The sequence below is a fragment of the Bos indicus genome, chromosome 5 (assembly GCF_029378745.1).
Source record: "Bos indicus isolate NIAB-ARS_2022 breed Sahiwal x Tharparkar chromosome 5, NIAB-ARS_B.indTharparkar_mat_pri_1.0, whole genome shotgun sequence".
Taxonomy (NCBI): domain Eukaryota; kingdom Metazoa; phylum Chordata; class Mammalia; order Artiodactyla; family Bovidae; genus Bos; species Bos indicus.
Genome location: NC_091764.1, coordinates 10,186,682 through 10,212,749, shown reverse-complemented (window position 1 = coordinate 10,212,749; position 26,068 = coordinate 10,186,682). Strand labels below are relative to the sequence as shown.

General features: G+C 38.3%; 1 protein-coding gene across 1 annotated transcript in view; it reads right to left on the bottom strand.

Annotated features, from left to right (window-relative positions):
* PTPRQ (protein tyrosine phosphatase receptor type Q) overlaps positions 1-26,068 on the bottom strand; it is a 234,588-nt gene that overhangs the window by 172,435 nt on the left and 36,085 nt on the right. Inside the window, exons 15-17 of the mRNA XM_070788855.1 lie at positions 14,391-14,573; positions 13,940-14,041; positions 1,071-1,191 (exon numbers count right to left, since the gene is read on the bottom strand). Of these exons, the coding sequence (XP_070644956.1) occupies positions 1,071-1,191; positions 13,940-14,041; positions 14,391-14,573 (406 nt within the window). The remainder of the gene's footprint in view (positions 1-1,070; positions 1,192-13,939; positions 14,042-14,390; positions 14,574-26,068) is intronic.

The window sequence follows — 26,068 nt, the reverse complement described above, 5'->3', positions numbered from 1 at the left end:
TGTGTCTTGTTCACAGGTACATAGCTCCTCTATCAATGTTACTGAATGAAGAAATGAAACCCTGAACTGATAAATGGAGTCGGGTAATAGAGGGGAATGGTTACCTTGTCTCACTGCTCTCCTCCCATTATCATCCCTCATGCCACTCCTAATTTTGCCAAAGCAAAAGGACTTGGAATCAGGCAATGAAGAATACAGGAAGGGTAATCCTAAGGAGCAGTATGCAAAGGGTTTAAAGAGGGACTGGGGTGGGGGGAAGTCTTCATTTAGGAAAGAGAAGAGTAGACTTCTTAAAAACATCATACATAGCCTTTCACTCAATGCCGGACCTTCTGAGTAAGAAATATAAAAGAAATGTCTATATAAAGCATTATGTAAATTGCATTTTCAAAGTTGAAATATTTAACACATTAGGAAATATGTTATATCACTTGTGAATCCTTATACCAGGATTTATAGTCGATCAAAGTGAGGCTTCTAATCTATTGAGTTTCCATGAAGCAATATATTAATACCATGTTGTTAATCAATGAGAAGCAGTATAGGATTATGTCTTTTTTCACAACTGACTCATAAATAGGCAAGTAGGATAAAGGTGATCAGTAAAAAATAAATACACTGCTTACATTTCAATGGACAATTGACCTTAAATAATAGAGTTCTGGAGAAATATCTTTTAGTTAAATTTTAGTTTAAAATATTCTGCTCAAGGAAACTTAAAAGGAGAGTGGCATAGAGAATACTGGAGTAATATTCTAAAAGCTTTTCACATATAATTATAGTTGGAGTCACATGAGCAGTCCATGATGCTGAAGAGCAGGATTCTAATGTAATTATACATAATACATTTATTTTGTTTTGATTACAAAATTCACATTATTTGACTATGCTTGGACCTCCACCTAATATGGGAAAAAGTTGTTTCTTAATAAAAGCATATAAACTAGCCTATTAATAATCTGATTTCTAATGTAGCTTCACAATCTGAAATTTTAAAACTGCATTCCTATTATGTTACAGATTAATACTTGTTCTCAGAACTATTTCCAGAAAAGAAAAAAAATTCTTACCAGACATAAACTGTGTAATAGAGGATAATTCCATTTGGCTCCAGGGGTGGTTGCCATGACAACTTCACCATGACACCAGACAACTGTTTTACAGAGAAGTCTTGTGGGGGAGAATCAGGAGCTGAAAAGTAAGGGTATAAGATAATGTATTAATATTTTATTAAACATACATAAGCAGCAGCTAAAATAGAAATGCACAGAATTTTTATTTTGAACTTTCTGGTAAATGAATTGGGTACAGGGCCTTTCTCCATGGGCTGGAGAGGCTGTTTACTTTCAAAATGAGATGATAAAAGATTTTGCATGGTGGTGTTAGAACATCTGTTTCTGTGATTCAATGGAAAAAAATATTTCATGAGAAAAAAAGAACAAGGGTTATGACACTGTGATTCACCTACCATTCAAGGACATCTTGGTAAATTATCATCCTCTAATAAAAATAAAACTACTGGGGTGAGTAAATATACAATAAAAGAGCTCCCAAAACAATAAAAAGAACCGGGGGAAAAAATCACACATCCAAGAAGTGGTAAAGTGATAAGCATAGCATTGTGAAAGCAACTGACCGACCTCACAATGAAAACTATACTCCTCAATTTCATGTGTGTCATTAAACTGCAAAATAGCATCAAAATGTGTTCACTAAATCTTCAAAATTTAATGGTTGACAAAGGAAATGCCAATGTAGCACATAAACAAGTATATAGACATTTTAGGGTCTATTTCTAATTGTGCTATCATAGTGTAAGGATTCAAATATTTCAGCCATTCTGCATTTAAAAAATACATTAAACACTAAAAAATACTGTAAACTAATTATCAAGTATATATTTCAACTTAGATAAAACATTTAGAATGCAAGTTCTCAGTTGCTACATAATAGCAGAGTAATATTTTAAAATATTAACATTTTTTTCATGTAAAGGGGTATAAATTATTACAATTTTGATCACTGTTTTAGTTATACATGGAAACTGAACTCACACCTAGTAGAAATTCTGAGGATTAGTTCAGATTTCTTTAAACAGTTTTAATTTATAGATTAGTATTGTGCAGATCACTTTTTTCCAGTGATTTGAAGATGCTGCTTGAATTATTATATTTTCCTTCTAACTTTTGGGATAATCGCAACTATAGTGCATGTGTACACATACATGTGTGTTTTGATATTGTTTGATATTGTTATTCTGATAATAACAATTCTTCAAAAAAGAGTTTATTGAGCAGAGAAAAGCTTTATGAAATAAGTTCCACAAAATAACAGTAGCAGCTGTATTTATATTTTCCGTTGATATTCTCACTGGCACCACAATAAAGATGCTATCAAACCTGATTATCACAGAATCCATATATCACATTGGAGGTGTTTGTTTCCCAAGATATGAATTACCTCTAACTGAGGAAATTCTTTCATTTGTGAAAACAAAAAACTGTGATATTTTTCTAAATATCACTGCAAAACTTTTGTTTATTATTGGGAAAAAAGAATTTTAATCAAAACTAGCACTTATACAGAACACTGTATGTTGTAACTAAGCATTTCTCTTTGATAATATGCTTTATGCTTTAAGATGTTTAAGTGGAATATCAGCTCTTGGTGTTTTATATTTAATCTTCCATATATTCTTGAGTAGTTTCTTTTTTATGTCAAACTTTTTATTACTAAAAAAGTGTGATTAAATGCCTTTTTAAGTAAAATACTGCATATCTACTATATCAGACAAAGTTTTAACCATTTTAACATTTGTCAAAATTACTTTTACACTCTTCAGAAATAGCTCAGTTGGTGAAGAATCTGCCTGCAATGCAGGAGACCCCGGTTCAATTCCTGGGTTGGGAAGATCTGCTGGAGAAGGGATAGGCTATCCACTCCAGTATTCTTGGGCTTCCCTTGTGGCTCAGCTGTTAAAGAATCTGCCTGCAATGTGGGAGACCTGGGTTCAAACACTGGGTTAGGAAGATTTCCTGGAAAAGGGACAGGCTACCCACTCCAGTATTCTGGTCTGGAGAATACCATGGAAAGTTGGACACAACTGAGTGACTTTCACTTTCACTTCAGAACTGCAATTTTAAAAAATGAAATTGGAAAAACTAGAATAAATAAATGCAATGTCTTTTGCAATCTATCCAACTCATCATGACAGAGATATGAGTATAGATAAGAAGGGTCTTCATAAGGCTTTTACTTTCTCTGCTTGGCATGATCATTCCTATCCCTAACCCTCCCTCTACTCATCTTGCTTCAGGTCAGAGCTTAAACATAACTTAATCTGCTACATTTTCCTGGACACTCAGAGTAGCTAAAATTCTTATTTTTGTCCTGATGAACACTTCTACCAGTAATTATAATTATCAAAATTATTTGTCTACATATTTGTCAAATTTAGATCTCTTCTAAAGAAGATAAGGAGTTCCTAATACCCAACAAAAAGCAAAACTTCTGAGGCCTTTATCCATTTTAGGTTTGCTGTAATTTTTCTATAAGGGGGTTTTGTTCTTTACCCTGTTTGTTAGCAACTATGTCAATGACTGAGCCAAGGACTTAGATGGATGTTTACCATAACTTCATATTTTGAATAGCCCAGGTATAATTTGAAACTATTGACATGAGCAGTAATAAACTCTGACTGCTCAAAATAATAACATATGTTGTCTACTGGTCTAGGTTCCTTCAGAAACAACCTCAAATTCTTACTACATGGGCTATTTAGATTAGAAATTAAGAAGTGGGTACTCTATCTAGTAGGGCATTGCTAAAATGATCTAGTACATCTTTCTGAGACATTATCTAAGACAGAAGACGATCTAACCTTCTACCCTAGCCTTTAACCACTGTCCCACAGGGAAAATTCATTTATTTGGTAAATTTTCACTTTGAGAGCAAGAAAAATCTAATTATGAAAAAATGAAAATTTGGACAGGTAAGTTCTGCTGAAGAAACAAGCATAGGAAGCAGAGGCAATAACTAAGGAAGACTAACCCATGAGAAGACAGAAACTGGGGCGCCTGGTGAATGACTGTAATCTGAACATCCATAAAGCACAGTTCAATGGGAAGATGGGGAAAGCTTGAGAGGGTGAAAAAAGATATTCTACGAACACATGTTACATCCAGAACTCCTCCTCCTGGCAATGGGACTGACTTTTGCAGAAGAAGAAGAATATTCTCAAAATATACAATGTAGAAAACATAAAAGGCAACTCCAAATCCAAAATGCATCTCTCAAAAGTAATTTTCTTTTTAGCATGATAATATGCCTACAACTTGGTGAAGTAGCATTGTAAAGTGGTCTCAATAGTAAAGTTGGTTTTATCCAAGTGAGGAAAGGTGAGCTTAAAAGTTGAAAATGAAGGCTATTAACATTCAGGAATAGCATCTTGGCAAATTATGGAGAGAAGTCTGGTAAATAGCCTGAACTCATTAGCAAGCTAATCTTAATAACATAAAAAAATGCTACAGGCCCTTCCTGATCCCAACACCTTGTTTCGGATTCATTGACTTATTGTGTGGTGAGCAGAACGAGCTTGGACTCTGTAAAGGTCTCCCTGGGCATGAAATGACACATGTATGTAATATACCTGGCTCAGGATGAAGGTTATGAGTTCTGTTCTCCTGGGATGTTTTTGCTTTTAAAAGCAACAGATTAAAAAGCAACTTAAGGAGAGAACAAGATGGCGGAGGAGTAGGTGGACGTGGAGTACAACTCTCTCCATGGATACATCAGGAACACACGGTCAGACACAGAAGTCCATGTAGAACACCAGCAGAGAGCGGACAGGAGTACCCGACCAGTGGAAAAAAACATATAGAACCATGCAAAACTTGGTAGGGAGAAGGAACTAGGGGGAAAAGCAGGAGTGTGAGAAGGACTGGATCTGCCCTCAGCTGGTGGGGGAACTGAAGCCAGGGTCCAATCCCCACAGCAGGACAATTGTCTGAGTCAGAGGAGAAACATTTAAGGCTGAGAGTGAAACAGCTGATCTGTGGCAGCCATACACCCCTTATAGGAATGCTGGTCTCCTGGAAGGCACAGCGGCTGGGAGTTGGAGTTTAGGGACTGTGGAGCAATCCCAGGACGAGGGCTGCTGTTGACTGCAGAGAGACGGATCGAGGGGATGTGAGGGAGAAGACCGTGGTGGGAAATGTCTGTGGAGGAAAGCCAGGCAGCTTTGGAAGCAAAGCAATACTGCTGAGTCACATGTAGGAGGTGGAGTCATCACCATGGCCTCTCCCCCCACACAACAGCATCAGCAGCTGAACAATAGAGAGGCTGGCCCATCAAACGCCTGATCCCCTGAACTATGGAGTAGGACCCCACCAAGTGTGCTCCTTTAAGTGCCTGATGCACTGATCTACAGAGTAGGACCCCAGCCAGGGGGGCCTCTCTATGTGCCCGGCACGTCTAACAACAGAGAAGGACCCCAGGCAAGGGAACCCTCCAAGTGCCTGAACAGGTGGAGGTACGGTGAAACACTGACCAAAGAGGCCTTCTGATCACCAGCTACAAGAAGCTTGAAAAAAGATGCTGACAGGGCCATAACTCCTGCAGCAGAGGCAGTCTGTGTCCCTGCACACGTGGCATCACCTGGGTCCCTGCAAGCCAAGCAGCTGCACCACCTTCACACTCAACTCTCACTTGGGCAAAGCTGCCACAGGCAAAAAAAGAGTCTTGCCTCTATGCACACAGGGTTGCTTCATTCATGTCCGACGCTTTGCAACACTGTAGGCTGTGGCCTGCCAGGCTCTTCTGTCAGAGAGGGGGTTCTCCAGGCAGGAATACTGGAGCGTATTGGCCAATACTGGTTGCCATACCCTTCTAGAGCACTGTATTCCCTGCTGCCTTAGCCGCCAACCCCCTGAGTATCTGGTGCTGCCAGAGCCCCTGCGACCCAAGCAGCTGCACCACCTCCACACCTGGCCCTCACGGGGCAAACCCAAGCTCTCCAGGAAAGCCTCAGGAGCTAAACCCTTGTAGACGACCCACATGTAGAGGTGGAAATAAAACCACAATTGAAACCCAGGGGCAGTGTGGCTAAGGAAGAAGACCCAAAACGTTCCCAACAGCTATACAAGGTGCAGACTAAATCCACATGGTCAACTGGCAAACTCTGTGTCTACGGAATATATAAAAGGTCACTGAGAGCTCCCACAAAAGAAAACACGCTAGCTCTGATAGCTGTGGACACTGGAGGCAAGAACACACAGAAGTCGGACCAGATTAGAATCTGAGCTGCCCCCATAGCAGGTCCAGAGATCAGCACAGTATTGGAGGGCATCCTAGGGAGGTAAGATGAACTGTGACTCCCAGCGAGGTGAAGGACTCTGACAGCAGTGACTCAAGAAAAGCATTTATTATTCTTATGTTTTGACTTGTTCTGTAGATTCTTTTGGAATTTTTCTTTTTTTTTTCCTCCCCCCCCCCCCGTTGTAGTTGTTGATTTTATTGGCAATATGAAATCTAATTAAGCTTTTGAGCTTTTTTTTTTCTTCTCAGACACATTTTTTAGTTGTTATAAACCTCTGCCCCTACATTGGGCTTTTGCAGTTCTGTGGAATTTTTTTCTCTTTTTTAATTTTAATTTTTAATTTTTTAAACCTATTTTATTTTTTCTACATTTATTCCTTTGTTTGCTTTTTCTACTGTTCTTTTCCCCTTGCAGTTAATCTTTAATGTATACAAATCTTTATCTATCTCTATTTAACTTTTCATATCTATTCTTTCTTTCCTTTCCTCTCATATTTGTTAGTTTTATTTTCATTGCTTTATTCCTCAATTGGCACCTTGCTTTAGTTTTGTTTTCCAGTTTGTGCTTCAGTTAGTTTTGTTCTGGTAGATATAACTTTTGCTTTCATTTGTTCACCAGGTCAATCTATTGTACTTTATTTTTGTTGGACTGTTTTGATTTTGCTTATGGGTATATATGTATATGTGTATATTCAGTCACACTTCTTATTGTTGTTATAAACTTCTGCCTCCACGTTGGACTTTTGCAGTTCTATGGAATTTTTCTTTTTTCTTTCTTCTTCTTTTTTATAATTTTAATTTTTAATTTTTTAAACCTATTATATTTTTTCTACATTTATTTCTTTGTTTGCCTTTCCTACTGCTCTTTTCCCCTTGCAGTTAATCTTTAATGTATATAAATCTTCTTTATGTCCCTCTATTTAACTTTGCATATCTATTCTTTCTTTTCTTTCTTTCCTTTCCTCTCAACATATTTGTTAGTTTTGTTTTCATTGCTTTATTCCCCACTTGACACCTTGCTTTAGTTTTGTTTTCCAGTTTGTGCTTTAGTTAGTTTTGTTCTTAACAGGTAAATATAATTTTTTATTTCCTTTGTTCGCTGGGTCAATCTACTATTTGACTTGGGTTTATGTGTATATTCCATTATTTTAAGTATTATTTGGCTGATTTTGTAACTGTCATTTTCCTGGGGTTCACTTTGGTTTCTCATTTTTGGATATTTGTTTTAATCTCACTTAATGCCATAACAAACCACTTGTGGGATCTTCGTTCCTGACCAGAGATCAAGCCCTGAGCCTTTGGAGTGGGAGCACTGACTCCAAGACCCTAGACTACCAGAGAACTAACCCTGCTGCTGCTGCTGCTGCTGCTAAGTTGCTTCAGTCGTGTCCGACTCTGTGTGACCCCATAGACAGCAGCCCACCAGGCTCCCCCGTCCCTGGGATTTTCCAGGCAAGAACACTGGAGTGGGTTGCCATTTCCTTCAATGCATGCAAGTGAAAAGTGAAAGTGAAGTCGCTCAGTCGTGTCCAACTCTTAGCGACCCCATGGACTGCAGCCCACCAGGGTCCTCCGTCCATGGGATTTTCCAGGCAAGAGTACTGGAGTGGGGTGCCATTGCCTTCTCTGGAACTAACCCTAAGGAGTATCAAATAGTGAGAACTCACACAAAGGAAACCACTTGAATACAAGACCCGGCATTACCCAACCACCAGTAGCACCCTGTGCAGGGCACCTCATCTAAAGGACAAACAAAACAAAAATACAAACCCAATCATTAGAAGACAGGATTACCACCTCACTCAGCCTTGCCCACCAGAGGAAAAACAAACAAACAAACAAAATCTCAGCACAAATCTCACCCTACACAAACCACTGGACCAACCTTGGGAGGGCAGAAACCAAAAGGAAGAAAGAAGTCAACCTTGAAGACTGGGAAAAGGAGACCTCAAACACAAAAAGTTAAAAAAAATAATGAAAAGGCAGAGAAATACTACACAAATGAAGGAACAAACTAGAAACACAGAAGTCCAAATAAAGAGGAAATAGACAAACTACCTGAAAAAGAATTCAGAATAATTATAGTAAGATGATCAAAAACTCTGAAAATAAAATGTGGAAAATGCAAGAATCAATTAACAAAGACCTAGAAGAATTAAAGAATAAACATACAGAGACAAACAACACAATTACTGAAATTAAAAATACTCTAGAAGGAATCAACAGCAGAATATCTGAAGCAGAAGAACGAATCAGTGAACTGGAAGATAAAATGTTGGAAATAACTTCTAAAGAGCAGGACAAAGTAAAAAGAATGAAAAGGACTGAGGATAGCCCAGAGATCTCTGGGAGTATATCAAATGCACCAACTTTCAAACTACAGGGGTCCCAGAAGAAGAGAAAAAGAAAGGATATGGAAAAATTTTGAAGAGATTATAGTTGAAAGTTTCCTCAACATGGAAAAGGAAATAGTCACTCAAGTCCAAGAGGCACATACAGGATAAACCCAAGGAGAAACACGCCAAGACACATACTAATCAAACTAACAAAGACTAAATACAAAGAAAGAATATTAAAAGCAGCAAGGGAGAAGCAACAAGTAACATACAAAGGAAACCCAATATGCTTAACAGCTGATCTTTCAGCAGAAACTCTGCAGGCCAGAAGGGAATAGCAGGATATATTTAGAGTACTGAAAGGGAAAAATCTACCCAGCAAGGATCTCATTCAAAATTGATGGAAATATAAAAAGCTTTTCAGACAAGCAAGAGAATTCACTACCACCAAACCAGGTTTACAACAAATGTTAAAGGGACCTATATAGTCAAGAAGTACAAGAGAAGAAAAAAGATCTACAAAATCAACTCCAAACAAGAAAATGGCAATAGGAACATATATATCAATAATTACTTTAAATGTAAATGGATTAATGCTCCAACAAAAAGACACAGACTGGCTGAATGGATTCAAAAACAAGACCCATATATATGAACTGTCTACAAGAAACCCACTTCAGACCTAAAGACACATAGAGACTGAAAGTGAGAGGATGGAAAAATATATTCCATGCAAATGGGAAGCAAAAGAAAGCTGGAGTAGCAATCCTCATATCAGACAAAATAGATCTTAAAATAAAGAATATTACAAGAGATAAGGAAGGACACTACATAATGATCAAGGGATCAGTCCAAGAGGAAGACATAAAAATTGTAAATATCTATGCACCCAACACAGAAGCACCTCAATACATAAGACAAACTCTGACAGACATAAAAGGAGAAATTGACAGCAACACAATGATAGTAGGAGACTTAAACACCCCACTCACACCAATGGACAGATCATCAAAACAGAAAGTTAATAAGGAAACACAAGTCTTAAATGATACATTAGATGAGATGGATCTGATTGATATCTTCAGGGCATTCCATCCAAATGCAGAAGAATACACCTTCTCAAGTGCACATGGACTATTCCCCAAGATAGACCACATCTTGGGTCATAAATCAAACCTCAATAAATTTAAGAAAATTGAAATCGTTATTTAAGAAAATTGAAATCGTTATCAAGCATCTTCTCCAACCACAATGCTATGAGACTAGATATCAATTACAAGAAAAAAAGTGTAAGAAACACAAACACGTGGAGATTAAACAAGACATTTCAACACATAATCACCAACAGGTTACTGAAGAAATCAAAAAATTTCTAGAAACAAATGACGATGAAAACATGACAACTCAAAACCTATGGGATGCAGCAAAAGCAGTTCTAAGAGGATGTTTATAGCAATACAATCCCACCTCAAGAAACAAGAAAAACATCGAACAGACAACCTAACTTTACAGCTAAAACAACCGGAAAAAGAAGAACCACAACAAAAATTTAATAGGAGGAAAGAGAAATTTATTTCTGAGCAGAAATAAACGAAAATGAAATGAAAGAAACAATAGTAAAGATAAATAAAAATAAAAGCTGGTTCTTTGAAAAGATAAACAAAATTGACAAACCTCTAGCCAGACTCATCAAGAAAAAAGAGAGAAGAATCAACAAAATTAGAAATGAAAAAGAAGAGGTTACAACAGACAACGCAGAAATACAAAGGATTATAAGAGACTATTATGAACATCTATAAGGGAATAAAATGGATAACCTGGAAGAAATGGACAGATTCTTAGAAAAGTTCAATATTCCAAGATTGAACCAGGAAGAAGAAATTATGAGCAATCCAATTACAAGCACTGAAATTGAAGCTGTGATCCAAAATCTCTGAAAAAACAAGCCCAGGACCAGATGGCTTAACAGGAGACTTCTATCAAACATTCAGAGAAGAGCTAATGCCTATCCTTTTAAAACTCTCTCAAAAAATAGCAGAGGGAGCAACACTACCAAATTCATTCTACAAGGCCACCATCACCCTGATACCAAACCCAGACAAAGACAACACAAAAAAAGAAAACTACAGGTCAATATCACTGATGAACATAGATGCAAAAATCCTCAACAAAATTTTAGCAAAGAGAATTCAGCAACGCATCAAAAAGCTCATACACCATGATCAAGTTGGGTTTATTCCAGGGATGCAAGAATTCTTCAATATATGCAAATCAATGTGATACACCATATTAACAAATTGAAAGAGAAAAATCATATAGTAATCTCAATAGATGCAAAAAAAGTCTTTGACAAAATTCAGCACTCATTTATTATTAAAACTCTTCAAAAATGTGCATAGAAGGAACCTACCTCAACATAGTAAAGGCCATAAATGATAAGCCTACAGCAAGCATTATTCTCAATGGCGAAAAACCAAAAGCATTCCCTCTAAGATCAGGAACAAGACAAGGGTGTCCGCTTGCACCACTATTATTCAACATAGTTTTGGAAGTCCTAGCTACAGCACTCAGAAAAGAAAAAGAAATAAAAAGAATCCAGATCGGAAAAGAAGAAGTAAAGCTCTCACTGTTTGCAGATGACATGATACTATACATAGAAAACCCTAAAGATAGTATTAGAAAATTACTAGAGCTATTCATTGAATTTGGCAAAGTTGCAGGATACAAAATCAATACACAGAAATCGCTTGCATTTCGATACACTAACATTGAAAAATAAGGCAGAGAAATTAAGGAATCAAGAACCTTCACCATTGCAACAAGAAGAATTAAATATGTAGGAATAAACTTACCTAAGGAGAAAAAAGAAATGTACACAGAAAATTATAAGACACTAATGAAAGAAACCAAAGATGATGTAAACAGATGGAGAGATATTCCATGTTCCTGGGTAGGAAGAATCAATACTGTGAAAATAACTACACTACCAAACACAATCTACAGATTCAATGCAATCCCTATCAAATTACCAATGGCATTTTTCATAGAACTAGAACAAAAATTTTCACAATTCATATGGAAACACAAAAGACCCCAAATAGCCAAAGCAGTCTTGAGAAAGAAGAATCAAGCTGAGGTAATCAACCTTCCTGACTTCAGGTTATACTACAAAGCTACAGTCATGAAGACAGTGCGGCACTGATACAAAAACAGAAATACAGACCAATGGAACAAGATAGAAAGCCCAGAAATAAACCCATGACCTATGGGTACCTTATTTTTGACAAAGGGGGCAAGAATATACAATGTGGCAAAGACAGCCTCTTCGATAAATGATGCTGGGAAAACTGGACAGTTACATGTAAAAGAATGAAATAGAACACTTCCTAACACCATACACAAAGATAAACTCAAAATAGATGAAAAACCTAAATGTAAGACCAGAAACTATAAAACTCTTAGAGGAAAACATAAGCAGAACACTCAACAACATAAATCAAAGCAAGATCCTCTATATACCTGTGGCAGATTCATTTCGATATTTGGCAAAATTAATACAATATTGTAAAGTCTAAAAATAAAATAAAATTAAAAAAAAAACAAAAACAAAAGTAAACAAGTGAGACCTGATAAAAAGGAAACTATAAGCAAGGTGAAAAGACAACCCTAAGCATAGGAGAAAATAACAGCAAATGAAACAGCTGACAAAGGATTAATTTCCAAAATATACAAGCAGCTCATACAACTCAATGCCAGAAAAACAACCAACCCAATCAAAAAGTGGGGGAAAGACCTAAACAGACTTTTCTCCAAAGAAAACATATGAAACAAACACACAAACATGGCTAACAAACACATGAAAAGATACTTAGCACCACTCATTATTAGAGAAATGCAAATCAAAACTACAAACTACAAAATCAACTCACACTGGTCAGAATGGCCATTATCAAAAAGTCTACAAACAATAAATGCTGGAGAGGGTGTGGAGAAAAGGGAACGCTCTTGCACTGCTGGTGGGAATGTAAATTGATACAGCCAGTATGGAAGATGGTACAAGGTTCCTTTAAAAACTAGGAATAAAACCACCATATGACCCAGCAATCCCATTCCTGGGCATACACCCTGAGGAAACCAAAACTGAGAAAGACACAAGTATCCCATTGTTCCTTGCAGCACTATTTACAATAACTAGAACATGGAGGCAGCCTAGATTTCCATCGACAGATGACTGGATAAAGAAGTTGTGGTATATATTATTCAGCCATAAAAAGGAATGCATTTGAGTTAGTTCTGATGAAGTGGATGAACCTAGAACCTATTATACAGAGAGAAATGAGTCAGATAGAGAAAGGTAAATATTCTAACACGTATATATGGAATTTAGAAGAATGGTACTGACGAACTTATTTACAGGGCAGCAATGGAGAAACAGACAGAGAATAGACTTATGGCCATGGGGAGAGGGGAGCAGAGGGTGGGATGTATGGAGAGAGTAACACGGAAACTTACGTTACCACATGTAAAATAGATAGCCAACGGGAGTTGGCTGTATGGCTCAGGAAACTCAAAGGGGCTCTGTATCAACCTAGAGGGTGGGATGGGGATGGAGATGGGAGGGAGGTTCAAAAGGGAGGGGATATCTGTATACTTATGGCTGATTCATGTTGAGGTTTGACAGAAAACGACAACATTCTGTAAAGCAATTATCCTGCAATAAAAAATAAATTTTAAAAATGCTGAAGGTTGACATAACAGAATCTACTACAAAACTTATTAAATGTCTATTCTTATGAATGTTAAAAGTGAAAAACGTGGTCATAACATACCCAGATTGATGTTCAAGCTATGTGCACCAAAAATTTTAGCCTTAAAAATTCCCATGGGAAAAAAATTACTGATTTTTTCACAGAGTATGAATGAGTTAAGAATAAAAAAATGCATTTTACACCTGATGTTACTGAACATAAATATGACTTTGCAAGCTTCTTTTAAACCATGACAATGAAATATCAATATAAAGCTGATGCAGCACATAAATTGGAGAAGGAAATGGCAACCCACTCCAGTGTTCTTGCCTGGAGAATCCCAGGGATGGCGGAGCCTGGTGGGCTGCCGTCTATGGGGTCGCACAGAGTCGGACACGACTGAAGCGACTTAGCAGGAGTAGCAGCACATACATGCTACTCAAGGCAAGGAGAATTCTTATACTATATCTTCATTTTATATACATGTTTTTTGAAACGTGACAGATTAAAAATTTATCAAGTCTTCACTGCTATATTTACCATCTTCTTCAGTAAGCACATTTACGGGTGCACTCCGAATTCCTTCACCTTTGAGGGTACTAGCTGACACCTCAATTGTATACTGCGTGTACTTCTTCAGTCCTAAATAGAAATAAGATAGATAAGACTTACAAAATAACCTTTAATTATATGCAGGAAAAAAAACTATGAAATGTTTCTTCACAACCTTCCAAAAGTAAAAACTAAGTGAAAATGTAGTTCTTGGAACAGTAACTCCTATTATGAAGACAGAACAATGTAGAAAAATGTGGAAAAGAACTGAGTCTTCTTTCACGTGATCTGCAATAAACTCCTACCTTATTGAACCAAAGAGCCGGAACTGTCACACTCTGTATAAAACTAACTACACTTCTCACTTACAACAACAAGCTGATGATTTGTGGTCACTCGGTCAAAACAAACATAAATATCCAACATTATATTTTTTTACCTTTAATATTCTGGACCAAAGAAGTTGTATTTATTGTTCTTTCCTCATTTCCATTACTTGTCATTAGATAAATCGTATATTTTTGTATAATTCCATTGGGACTACTTGGAGGGAAGAATGACAGCTCAATCTCTCCAGAGGAAATATTTTTGTAAGTAATATTTTCTGGTGCACTATCAGGCACTAAAAAAAAAAAATTATATATACAGCATAAACAATTCTATGCTAATAATGTATTCTGCTGATGTTTTCACCCCAAAGGTCTAGGATACACACACATATACACACTTGTCAAGTCACTTCAGTCATGTCTTACTCTTTGTGGCTCAGGGACTGTAGCCCACCAGGCTCCTCTGTCCAAGGGGATACTCCAGGCAAGAATACTAGAGTTGGTAGCCATGCCCTCCTCCAGGGGATCTTCCCAACCCAGGGATCGAACCTGCATCTCCTGTGGCTCCTGCATTTCAGGGGGATTCTTACCACTGACCCAGCAGGAAAGCCCCCCCCACCCCCCCCCCCCACACACATCAGAAGTTTCACTAGAATGCAATTATAATAAATATCCTAAATGTAGAAAAATATGGGTATATTATAGCACTTGCAACTGTGCAAGAAAATTTTCATCTCAAAGAAAATTCATACTACAACTCTACAGAATAAAGTTTATTGAATGTTGCTGCTGCTGCTGCTGCTGCTGCTAAGTCGCTTCAGTTGTGTCCGACTCTATGCAACTCCATAGACGGCAGCCCACCAGGCTCCCCCGTCCCTGGGATTCTCCAGGCAAGAACACTGGAGTGGGTTGCCATTTCCTCCTCCAGTGCATGAAAGTGAAAAGTGAAAGTGAAGTCGCTCAGCCGTGTCCGACTCTTAGCGACCCCATGGACTGCAGCCTACCAGGCTCCTCTGTCCATGGGGTTTTCCAGGCAAGAGTACTGGAGTGGGTTGCCATTGCTTTCTCGTATTTTTTATCAAAATACTTGAGACTATACTAAACTGTCTTACTGAGCAGAACATGCAGATACAGTGGTCCCATGGTACATGCAGGGAAATGGTTCCAGGGCCCCCATGCCCCCACCCCTTTCATGGATACCAAGCTCCAAGGATGCTCAAGTCCCTTATATATAATTGCACAGTATTTGCATAGAACCTAACAACATCCTCCTGTATACTTTAAATCGTCTCTAGATTATTTATAATACCTAATACAATGGATTAGGTAAATAATTGTAAATACAATGGAAATGCTATGTAAATAGTTGCCTGCCAGCATGCAGGAAATTTAAGTTTTGCTTTTTAGAACATTTTTTCTGCAACTTTTTTTCAAATACTTTCAATGAACAATTGGTTGAATCTGTGGATTCAGGGCCCCCAGGTACAGGCTAACTGTACAAGAAGGAGAACTTGAAAACACTTAAAAATTGATCTGTCTTTCATTAATAACAACATATAAATGGTTAATAGATTAGTTTTGATATACAATATGATCTATGACAAGGCAAGGATCCTCTGCTAGATAAAAGGAAAGGATATAATAACCTGGTAACAAAACAGTCTCCTAAGGATGTGTGTGCTTAGTCACTCATTCTTGTCCGACTCTTTGTGACCTCCTAAACCGTAGCCTGCCAGGCTTCTCTGTTCATGGGATTTTCCGGGCAAGAATACTGGATGGATTGCCATTTTCTTCTCTAGGAGATCTACATGACCCAGGGATCAAACCTGCATTTCTTGTTTCTCTTGCATTGCAGGTGGTTTCTTTACCCATTGAGCCCTCAGGGAAGCCCAAGGATACAATTTATCAATAAATAAAATACCAGTTTCCTGTATCTATTAATGCTTTTATTATATTGAATGTAATGAACACAAAATGGTTCTCTACATATAATCAACTATTAATATTACATGTGGGATTCCAAGTCTAGAAAACTGGATATTGGAAAAGCTACACTAAATGAATGATCATTATAATTAAAAGAAGTAAAACTTTACATAAAAATTAACCTTTTTCTTGTAAGGAATTGCAGAGCTGGCAAAGAAGTAAGAAATCTATGGTGGACCAAAAACAAACACAAAAAACAAACAAACAAACAAACAAAAGTAAAAATAGGAGTCCTGATATGCTGGAACTAAAGCCTGCTCTGACTTACAGGGTAATGGTCAATCCTGGTGACTTTGAGTTTCTGTATTAACTGCTGCGTGGAGAGCCAGAAAAAGAAGATAAAACCCTGGGCCAGAAGAAGGGTAAAAAATATCCCTGCATCAAGTGTTGAATCCCCAAAGAATGCAATTTCAACAAGACCCGTGACACAGGCCAATTCTGGGGGCACTTTGAATTCTTCAGAAGAGTTGAAGAGAACCTGAGCGGTTCTTCCTAGACTTGTACAATGTGGTATGTTCACTCTCACAGAACAAGGAGTGAGAAGGAAACCTACCAAGAAAAAGAGGACAGAAAAGTAACTTTTTTCCTCTTATCATGCCTCTGGATGAGAGGTGGAATAGGAAAAAAGAAAAAAACAACAACTATGCATTGTTGGAACTGTAAGCCTATCCCTATGAGCATACGTGGCTCAAATCCATGGAACATATATAATCACTTAGAACCAACATGGAACAATGGACTGATTCAAAATTGGGAACAGAGTATGTCAAAGTTGTATAGTGTCACCCTGCTTATTTAACCTAGATGCAGAGTACATTGTGTGAGATGCTGGGCTGGATGAACACAACCTGGAACCAAGACTGCCAGGAGAAATATTAATAATCTCAGATAGCCATTTGACACCACCCTAATGGCAGAAAGCAAAGAAGAATTAAAGATACTCTTGATGAAGGTGAAAGAAGAGAGTGAAAAAGCTGGCTTACAACTCGGCATTCAAAATATGAAGATCATGGCATCTGGTCCCATCACTTCATGGCAAATAGATGGGGAAAAAATGGAAACAGTGATAGACTTTATTTTCTTGGGCTCCAAAATCACTGCGGACGGTGACTGCAGCCATGAAATGGAAAGATGCTTGGTTTTTGGAAGAAAAGTTATGACAAATCTAGACAGCATATTAAAAAGCAGAGACATTACTTTGCCGACAAACATCTATATAGTCAAAGCTATGGGTTTTCCAATAGTCGTGTATAGGTGCGAGAGCTATACAATAAAAAAGGATGGTGGTGGGATTTAGCTTCTAGGTCATGTCTGATTCTTGCGACCCCATGGACTGTAGCCTGCCAGGTTCCTCTGTCCATGGGATTCTCCAGGCAAGAATACTGGAGGGGGTTGCCATTTCTTTCTTCAGGGGATCTTCCTGACCCAGGAATCAAACCCAGGTCTCCTGCATTGCAGGAGATTCTTTACCTACTGCAGACTGTTTACATTTACCATTGCAGATGCTTTATGAACTAAGCTACAAGTGAAGATCAAGAAAGGATGAGGGCCAAAGAATTGAGACCTTCAAACTGTAGTGCTGGAAAAGACTCTTGAGAGTCCCTTGGACAGCGAGGAGATGGAACCAGTAAATTGCAAAGGAAATCAACCCTGAATATTCATTTTTTAATTTTATTTTATTTCACTTTACAATATTGTATTGGTTTTGCCATATATCAAAATGAATCTGCCACAGGTATACATGTGTTCCCCATCCTGAACCCTCCTCCCTCCTCCCTCCCCATACCATTTGAAAGACTGATGCTGAAGATCCAATACTTTGGCCACCTGATGGGAAGAGACAACTTGTTGGAAAAGATCCTGATGCTGGGAAAGATTGAAGACAGGAAGAAAGGGGACAACAGAGGATGAGACGGTTGGATGGCATCACCAACTCGATGAACATGAGTTTGAACAAGCTCCGGGAGTTGGTGATGGACAGGGAAGCCTGGCATGCTACAGCCCATGGGGTCGCAAAGAGTCAGACACAACTGAGCGACTGAACAACAAATATAGCCTGAAAAGACCTCTACTTTAGAATAGAAATTGAAATGAATTTGTAATACTGAGTTGCCATTCAGTTCAGTTCAGTCGCTCAGTCATGTCCAACTCTTTGCAACTCCATGAATCACAGCACGCCAGGCCTCCCTGTCCATCACCATCTCCCGGAGTTCACTCAAACTCACGTCCATGGAGTCGGTGAGGCCAACCAGCCATCTCATCCTCTGTCGTCCCCTTTTCTTCCTGCCCCCAATCCCTCCCAGGATCAGAGTCTTTTCCAATGAGTCAACTCTTCACATGAGGTGGCCAAAGTACTGGAGTTTCAGCTTTAGCATCATTCCTTCCAAAGAAATCCCAGGGCTGATCTCCTTCAGAATGGACTGGTTGGATCTCCTTGCAGTCCAAGGGACTCTCAAGAGTCTTCTCCAACACCACAGTTCAAAAGCATCAATTCTTCAGCACTCAGCCTTCTTTACAGTCCAACTCTCACATCCATACCTGACCACAGGAAAAACCATAGCCTTGACTAGACGGACCTTTGTTGGCAAAGTAATGTCTCTGCTTTTCAATATGCTATCTGCTGCTGCTGCTAAGTCACTTCAGTCATGTCCGACTCTGTGCGACCCCATAGATGGCAGCCCACCAGGCTCCCCCATCCCTGGGATTCACCAGGCAAGAACACTGGAGTGGGTTGCCATTTCCTTCTCCAATGTGTGAAAGTGAAAAGTGAAAGTGAAGTCACTCAGCCGTGTCAGACCCTTAGCGACCCCATGGACTGCAGCCTACCAGGCTCCTCCATCCATGGGATTTTCCAGGCAAGAGTACTGGAGTGGGTTGCCACTGCCTTCTCCAATATGCTATCTAGGTTGGTCATAACTTTCCTTCCAAGGAGTAAGCGTCTTTTAATTTCATGGCTGCAGTCACCATCTGCAATAATTTTGGAGCCCCAAAAAATAAAGTCTGACACTGTTTCCACTGTTTCCCCATCTATTTCCCATGAAGTGATGGGATAAGATGCCATGATCTTCGTTTTCTGAATGTTAAGCTTTAAGCCAACTTTTTCACTCTCCTCTTTCACTTTCATCAAGAGGCTCTTTGGTTCCTCTTCACTTTCTGCCATAAGATTGGTGTCCTCTGTATATCTGAGGTTATTGGTATGTCTCCCGGCAATCTTGATTCCAGCTTGTGCTTCTTCCAGCCCAGCATTTCTCATGATGTACTCTGCATAGAAGTTAAATAAGCAGGGTGACAATATACAGCCTTGACGTACTCCTTTTCCTATTTGGAACCAGTCTGTTGTTCCATGTCCAGTTCTAACTGTTGCTTCCTGACCTGAATATAGGTTTCTCAAGAGGCAGGTCAGGTGGTCTGGTATTCCCATCTCTTTCAGAATTTTCCACAGTTTATTGTGATCCACACAGTCGGCATTACTTAAAAGCAATTAGCAGAAGTAAACACACATTCTCTCTGAAGAAACTCAACTTTAACTTAGGTCACAATTAGAAAAGTGATACCAATTGAAAAACTACTGGAATTCTCTACCCAGAAAAATTAACAAGAACAAAATACAAACACAGTCAGCCAATCAGAAACAGAGAGAAAGCCATCAGTGTAATCTCACTAGCTGAAACTGTAAGCAATACATTTACACAGAAACATACTCGCAGGAGATGAAAGACCGTAGTTGGAAAGATAATGGTTTAAAATTGCCTTCATAGAACAATAATGATTAACTTGCGGTTTAAACAATATAAACTAGATATACATTTTTTCATTGCCAATACTCATAATGCCATTACAAGTTCTTTTCCTTCAAGATTAAGAATTCAACCTTTTTATTGGTATTCTAAATACAATGGATATAAATATGCTACTAATAAATTTAGTAAAGAAAATTCAGAAGCCTTGAAAATATAGAAAAGTACCCCTCACCTCCACTGTTACCTGTTATGGAGTGTATTGCATCTAAGGCAGACTTACCAGGAAAAACTTCCATAAAAATGCAGACATTTCTAAAACTTTGGGAAGAACTTTAATAGAGCTTGATATAACAATATAATCCTACAATCCCTCCCCAAATATTCAAAATCTTCCCTAGTATCTTCCTAACCAACGCATTAAATTGAGAAAAATCTTCAACAAGTACTCTGGCTCCTTAACCTTCTGGCTCTTAGTGAAATCTTAAAACTGCTTGAGAATACAACATAGCACTCGGGTTGGCAGCTATTTGTTTTTTTCTCATCATCTCTGTAACCATAGGGCCTAGAACCCTTTCCGTATCGAGATCTGTTCTTTCCTCTTCCTGACCCTTCCTTTAAGACAATCATCCAGTGGATCTCTGCCATTTCTCTAAACATCTTAAAAATGCAGTCACCTGACAATTGACCTCCTCTCTACCACTGTGAGATGTCAAATAGATGGAAATAACCCTGTAACTCCCTAGACTCTGAATTCCTTGAGCTCCACATTCCAATATTTTTTTCCTCTGCCTCACTCTAATCAGCAGCCTTCATGGCAACACCTGAGGCCTTCACTACCAAAAACTGCCAATATTCCTCTCTTTGGCAACTATCTACGTCTCCAGCTGACTGACCACGATATTGTCAATTCGACAAGTCACTGACCCTCATCAAGTCTTTACTGTCTATCACCACTCTTAACGTCCTCATCTCCCTGCTTATTCAGGTCAGACAGTCTATCACTAAAATCACTCCCTAGCAATCTCCATCAACTCCTTTTTATATCTTACTTTTCTAGCAAAATTTCAACGTTGGTTAAACTGAACTCAGGGCTAGTCTACATCCGCAATGCAACAGGTGACCATGTCTGAATAAAATTCCACTCATGCTGACTAGCCTTACTTTAATTTATAACCTCAAATCTCAATCTTTTTCCATCACTTGGCAGCCTATCTATTTTTCAGTTAATCAGTCTTCTACTCTGTTATGCTTGTTTTCACCATCTTCTTTCTCCACAAACATCCAGTATCTCCTCCCTCTCTTTATTCAAACCTGAGAAGCCTGCTTCTAATTTCATCGAGAAAATAAAAACACTCAAAGAGGACTGTATATTTTCCTACCACTCATCTTCAACTGCCTTCTTATCTAAAACCTAGTCCATTTCTGCACTAAATTCCATTCCATCTACCTAGTTAGACTTTAGACTTGACGTTTTTTCCTCTCTTTTGTACTTTTAGTTTTTCTCTCTTCACTGAATTATTTCTATCATGATACATACATTGTATGGGGCTTCCCTGGTAGCTCATCAGGTAAAGAATCTGCCTGCAAGCAGACGCTGGTTCGATCCCTAGGTTGGGAAGATCCCCTGGAGGAGGGCATGGCAACCCACTCCGGTATTGTTGCCTGGAGAATCCCATGGACTGAGGAGCCTGGTGGGCTATAGTCTATGGGGTCGCAAAAAGTCATACAGGACTGGGTGACTAAGCACAGCACACACACACACATCATACACACATGAACACACATCAGTTATTGCTCTGTTCTGTCCTCCACTCTATATCCACATTTCTCAAATCTTCCCTTTACCCATTTTCTCCCCTTTCTTGACCATCATGCTCTTTTAGCCCCACTTCAATTAGGCATTTTCTCCTCATTTTTAACCATGAAGCGTACTCTCATGGTGTCATCAATGATCTTCATCTTGCCAAACCACTAATCAATTGTGTGCCATTGCACTACTGGCAGGGGCTTCCCTGGTGACTCAGTGGTAAAGAATCTGCTTGCGATGCAGGAGACGCAAGTTCAATCACTGGATCAGGAAGAGCCTCTGGAGAAGGAAGTGGCCGCCCACTCCAATATTCTTGGCTGGGAAATCTCATGGACAGAGGAGCCTGTTAGGCTACAGTCCATGGGGTAGCAAGAGTCATACACGACTTAATGACTAAACCACCATCACTTCACTGTCAGTAGCACTTGACGTAGGAAACAAATTGCTTCTAATTTAAAATATCTACTCATTTGACTTCCAAGACATGACCTTCTCCTGACTTTCCTCCGACCTCACTGGCCACTCCTGCTTAGTCCTTGATTGGCTCCTCCTTGACTTCCCAAAGTCTCCATGTCCTATTACCTGAGTACGTAGCTGTACGCTTCTGTTCAACTCTATCTGCACTTACCCTGACATGACTTTATCTCAACCTTGACTTTGAACACCCAACATATGGTGATGCTTATAGATTGTATATTCAACCCTGGATCCTTTCCATGAGTTTAAAACTTATTGCCCAGTTGCCTTCACGACAGGCACTTGAATATTTCAAACATGTTCAAAACATGAACTCCCAAGATTTCTCCAACCTGATCTCCTCCCCAGACTTCCTCATTTCAGTAAATGGCACCTCATTCACCAGGATGCTTAGGCCAAAACCTGATAGGAAATCTTGAGTTTCCTCTTTATTCCCACATCCAATATATTCAGAAGCAATCTTCTAAAACTGCAAAACATACCAAATTCTCATCACCTAATTCTCCAATAGCTTCACATTGAAATTAAACACCACATTCCTCAGTATGGCAGCCACGAAGGTATGATCCACCTTTGCCTCTCTCTCTCTCTCTCATCTGCTAATTCTACCCCATAGCTCACACTGCTCACATGAGAGAAATGGTCTCCTCTTCCTCAGACATATCAAGAGCCTTCCCTCTTCAGGAACTTGGTAATTGCTATTCTTCCTCTGGAACATTTTCTTCCTTATTCTCATCTAAGTAAATCTCACACATTATTAATATCTCTAGGCAAATATAACCTCCTCAGAGAGGCCTTTTCTCAGTCTTCCATCTCAAATTGCCTGCTCATTCTTCCATAACTCTCTTTTCTTTCCCTGATATTTTTTTTCAAGGAATTTTCCAGTATCAAAAATCATATATATTATTTGTTTACTGCTTTATCTTCTCTGACCCTTCTAGAATGTTAAACTCCAGGAAGACAGAAATCCGGCCTTATTTACTGCTGTAACTATAGTGCCTAGTTCAGTGGTAGTACGTGATATGGAATCCATAAAAAGTCTGTTCAGTGAATGAAAACCTGTGCTCAAGGTGGTATAGAACATATTTAAAACAAAGGAGAAATTTACATCTCAGGAAAGTAAGACTGAATTGAATAGCTCTTTAATTGCAAGGGAAAAAAGGAATTAGTGATGCTATGCTTGAACTTTATAAATCAGTATAACTTGGGATTTTGAAAAATTCTCATTGGAATTCGCTAACTTGTCCCTGTGGATCTACCTGCCTACCACCAGTAGTCAGGATCTAAATATGCAGCCCTGACCCCAGGCTGACATCCTATGCGTTTTTATTCATTTCTCCTTACACCCATGCTGGATCTTCAGGGAAAATAAAGCAAGATAGATTTAATGACTTGGTGATTTTGGAGAGTAATCACATATTTAAATTTTTCTGAAATAGCATGGTGCTTCCAATTGTAGAAGTACCACATAAAATGGATACTCATGAATGACAAGTAATTATTATATCAGTTGGAATAAGCTAGAGCTATTAAAAACTAAAAATAAAGAATAATTTAGTTTATGATCATCCTAAAATAGTGGGATGTTATCCTGGGTATGCCAGAAGATTATTGTTTGGCATAGATAGCTTTAATGTCACATATAGAAAGTAATAAAATGCCTTTCATTAACATGAATAAATTTATACAGTCCCACACAAAGTTTTGATCAACAACTAAACTACAATCCCCTAGTATTATTGCCCCAATTCAGACTTACTCAAGGCAGTGGTTAAGGCTTACTGTAAAGAAAATTATATCTTAAAAAAAGAAAGGAAAGAAAATATACATATATAGATCATCAAAGGGTAATCTGTATGGGAACTTAAAGTTCTTTATGTGGTTATTGTGCCCTAAGTATGAGAAAATATAAACTAATCTCAAGTTTGTTTATTAAGTGCACATTCTATGCTTAAAACACACACACAAGATCAATCCTATATTGATTTTTCCTGCTTGACACATGAGGATTTTACTTTCAAGCATTATAAACTCTAATTCCCCAATCAAGATAAAACATCTGAACAAATAATTTACTCCTATTTGTAACTAGCAGCATTAACACTATTAATTAGCTGTAGTTGGCTTTTTTAGTTAGCTGAGTTAGCACAGCTCTCAATTTCTCATGAAACAGTATTGAAAAGTGGGATCTTGATTTTTAGAGTAAGAGTAGAGAGTGTATTTATTGTATTTAACAAGAACATTGATCCCTGGGAGTAAACAGTTGCTCCTGAGTACATTCTACTTCAAATGACACCTTGAGATTGTGTTTAAAATTCTAGCTACCTCTGTTGCAAAAAGAACTCAAATTGGTGGTTCAATTGTGTTAGACATGATCTAGAGGAAAAGTCACTGATGCAGATTCCACTGCCTGTGAAACACCCAGTAATTAATATTAACTTTAGGAAGGTGGAAATTCATTTTCTTGTACAGTGCTAATAGAGCCCAGGGAAAGGTTGCTATAGTATAAATTATTTGCTGAATATTTCTTGAAAGGATGAACCTCGCAGACCTCAGTTTTTCATTAGGAATGCAGATAATAATACCTTATTGCTTTATTTTAGAATTAAAAAGGCAATTTTTGTGAAAGTCAAGAAGTATGTTGCAGGTACTTAAAATATGCTTCTTTCCTTGACATGGTGCAAAATGAAACCAGGTATAGACTTTTCTCAAAAATACTTATTTTCCATATATTTATAAAAGCAATGAAGCATGCTAATACATATAATAACAATTATTTTGCACCATAATATACAATTTATGATAATTTTAAAAAAACGCTCTTTTCATTACTCATTCCTGCCATTACAACTGTTGTCATCCCTATGGACTGTTTTATATCATTTCATTTTATTAATTTATGTGACAGTCTCAAGAGGATGAAAAGTGAAAAAAAAGTGTCAGTCACTCAGTTGTGTCCGACTCTTTGTGACCCCATGGACTGTAGCCCCGCCTCAGACTCCTCTGTCTGTGAAATTCTCCAGGCAAAAATGCTGGAGTGGGTTGCCATTCCCTTCACCAGGGGATCTTCCCAACCCAGGGATCGAACCCAGATCTCCTGCATTGCAGATGGATTCTTTACCATCTGTGTCATCCTCTATGGTCAATTTTATATCAATTTATTTTATTAATTTCTGTGACCAGTCTCAAGAGAGTATTTTTGCCCAAAGGTAAGCTGGTTTACTAGATCCCTGATTCCTCAAGGTCAGAGACAGGGCCTCACCTACAGCATCTGGATGAACCATAAGAAATTGCTGATATTTAGCTAATTATGATGTATAGGAACAGTGACTCCAATCGTCAGCCAGTAGCTAGTCAACAAATATTTATTTTTTTAAATGTAGGGATAAAATAGTAACTTTACATTTAGTTTTAATTCTAGGCATGTGCTACAGAGTTGGCCTAAAAGTGATGCTCCAATATATGTTTATAAGCATAATATCAACAATGCACTAAGATCATCAGGCAAATGTCTTACATTGTGCTATTTGCTCTTGTACACTGAAACTGAAACACTATTAATTCTCTGCTTACATTATTTCATTTATATGGGATACACACCCTGGCCACAACAAACCTATATAATGTCCATTCCACCTGATTCTTTAAGATTAAGGTCAAATGCTACCTCCTTTGTAAGGCTTCCCAGGCATGTCCTTTCTGTGCTCCGACTCTACACCTCTGGCTATATATATACACTCAAGAATGTATATAGATATACACACATACATAGACAGAT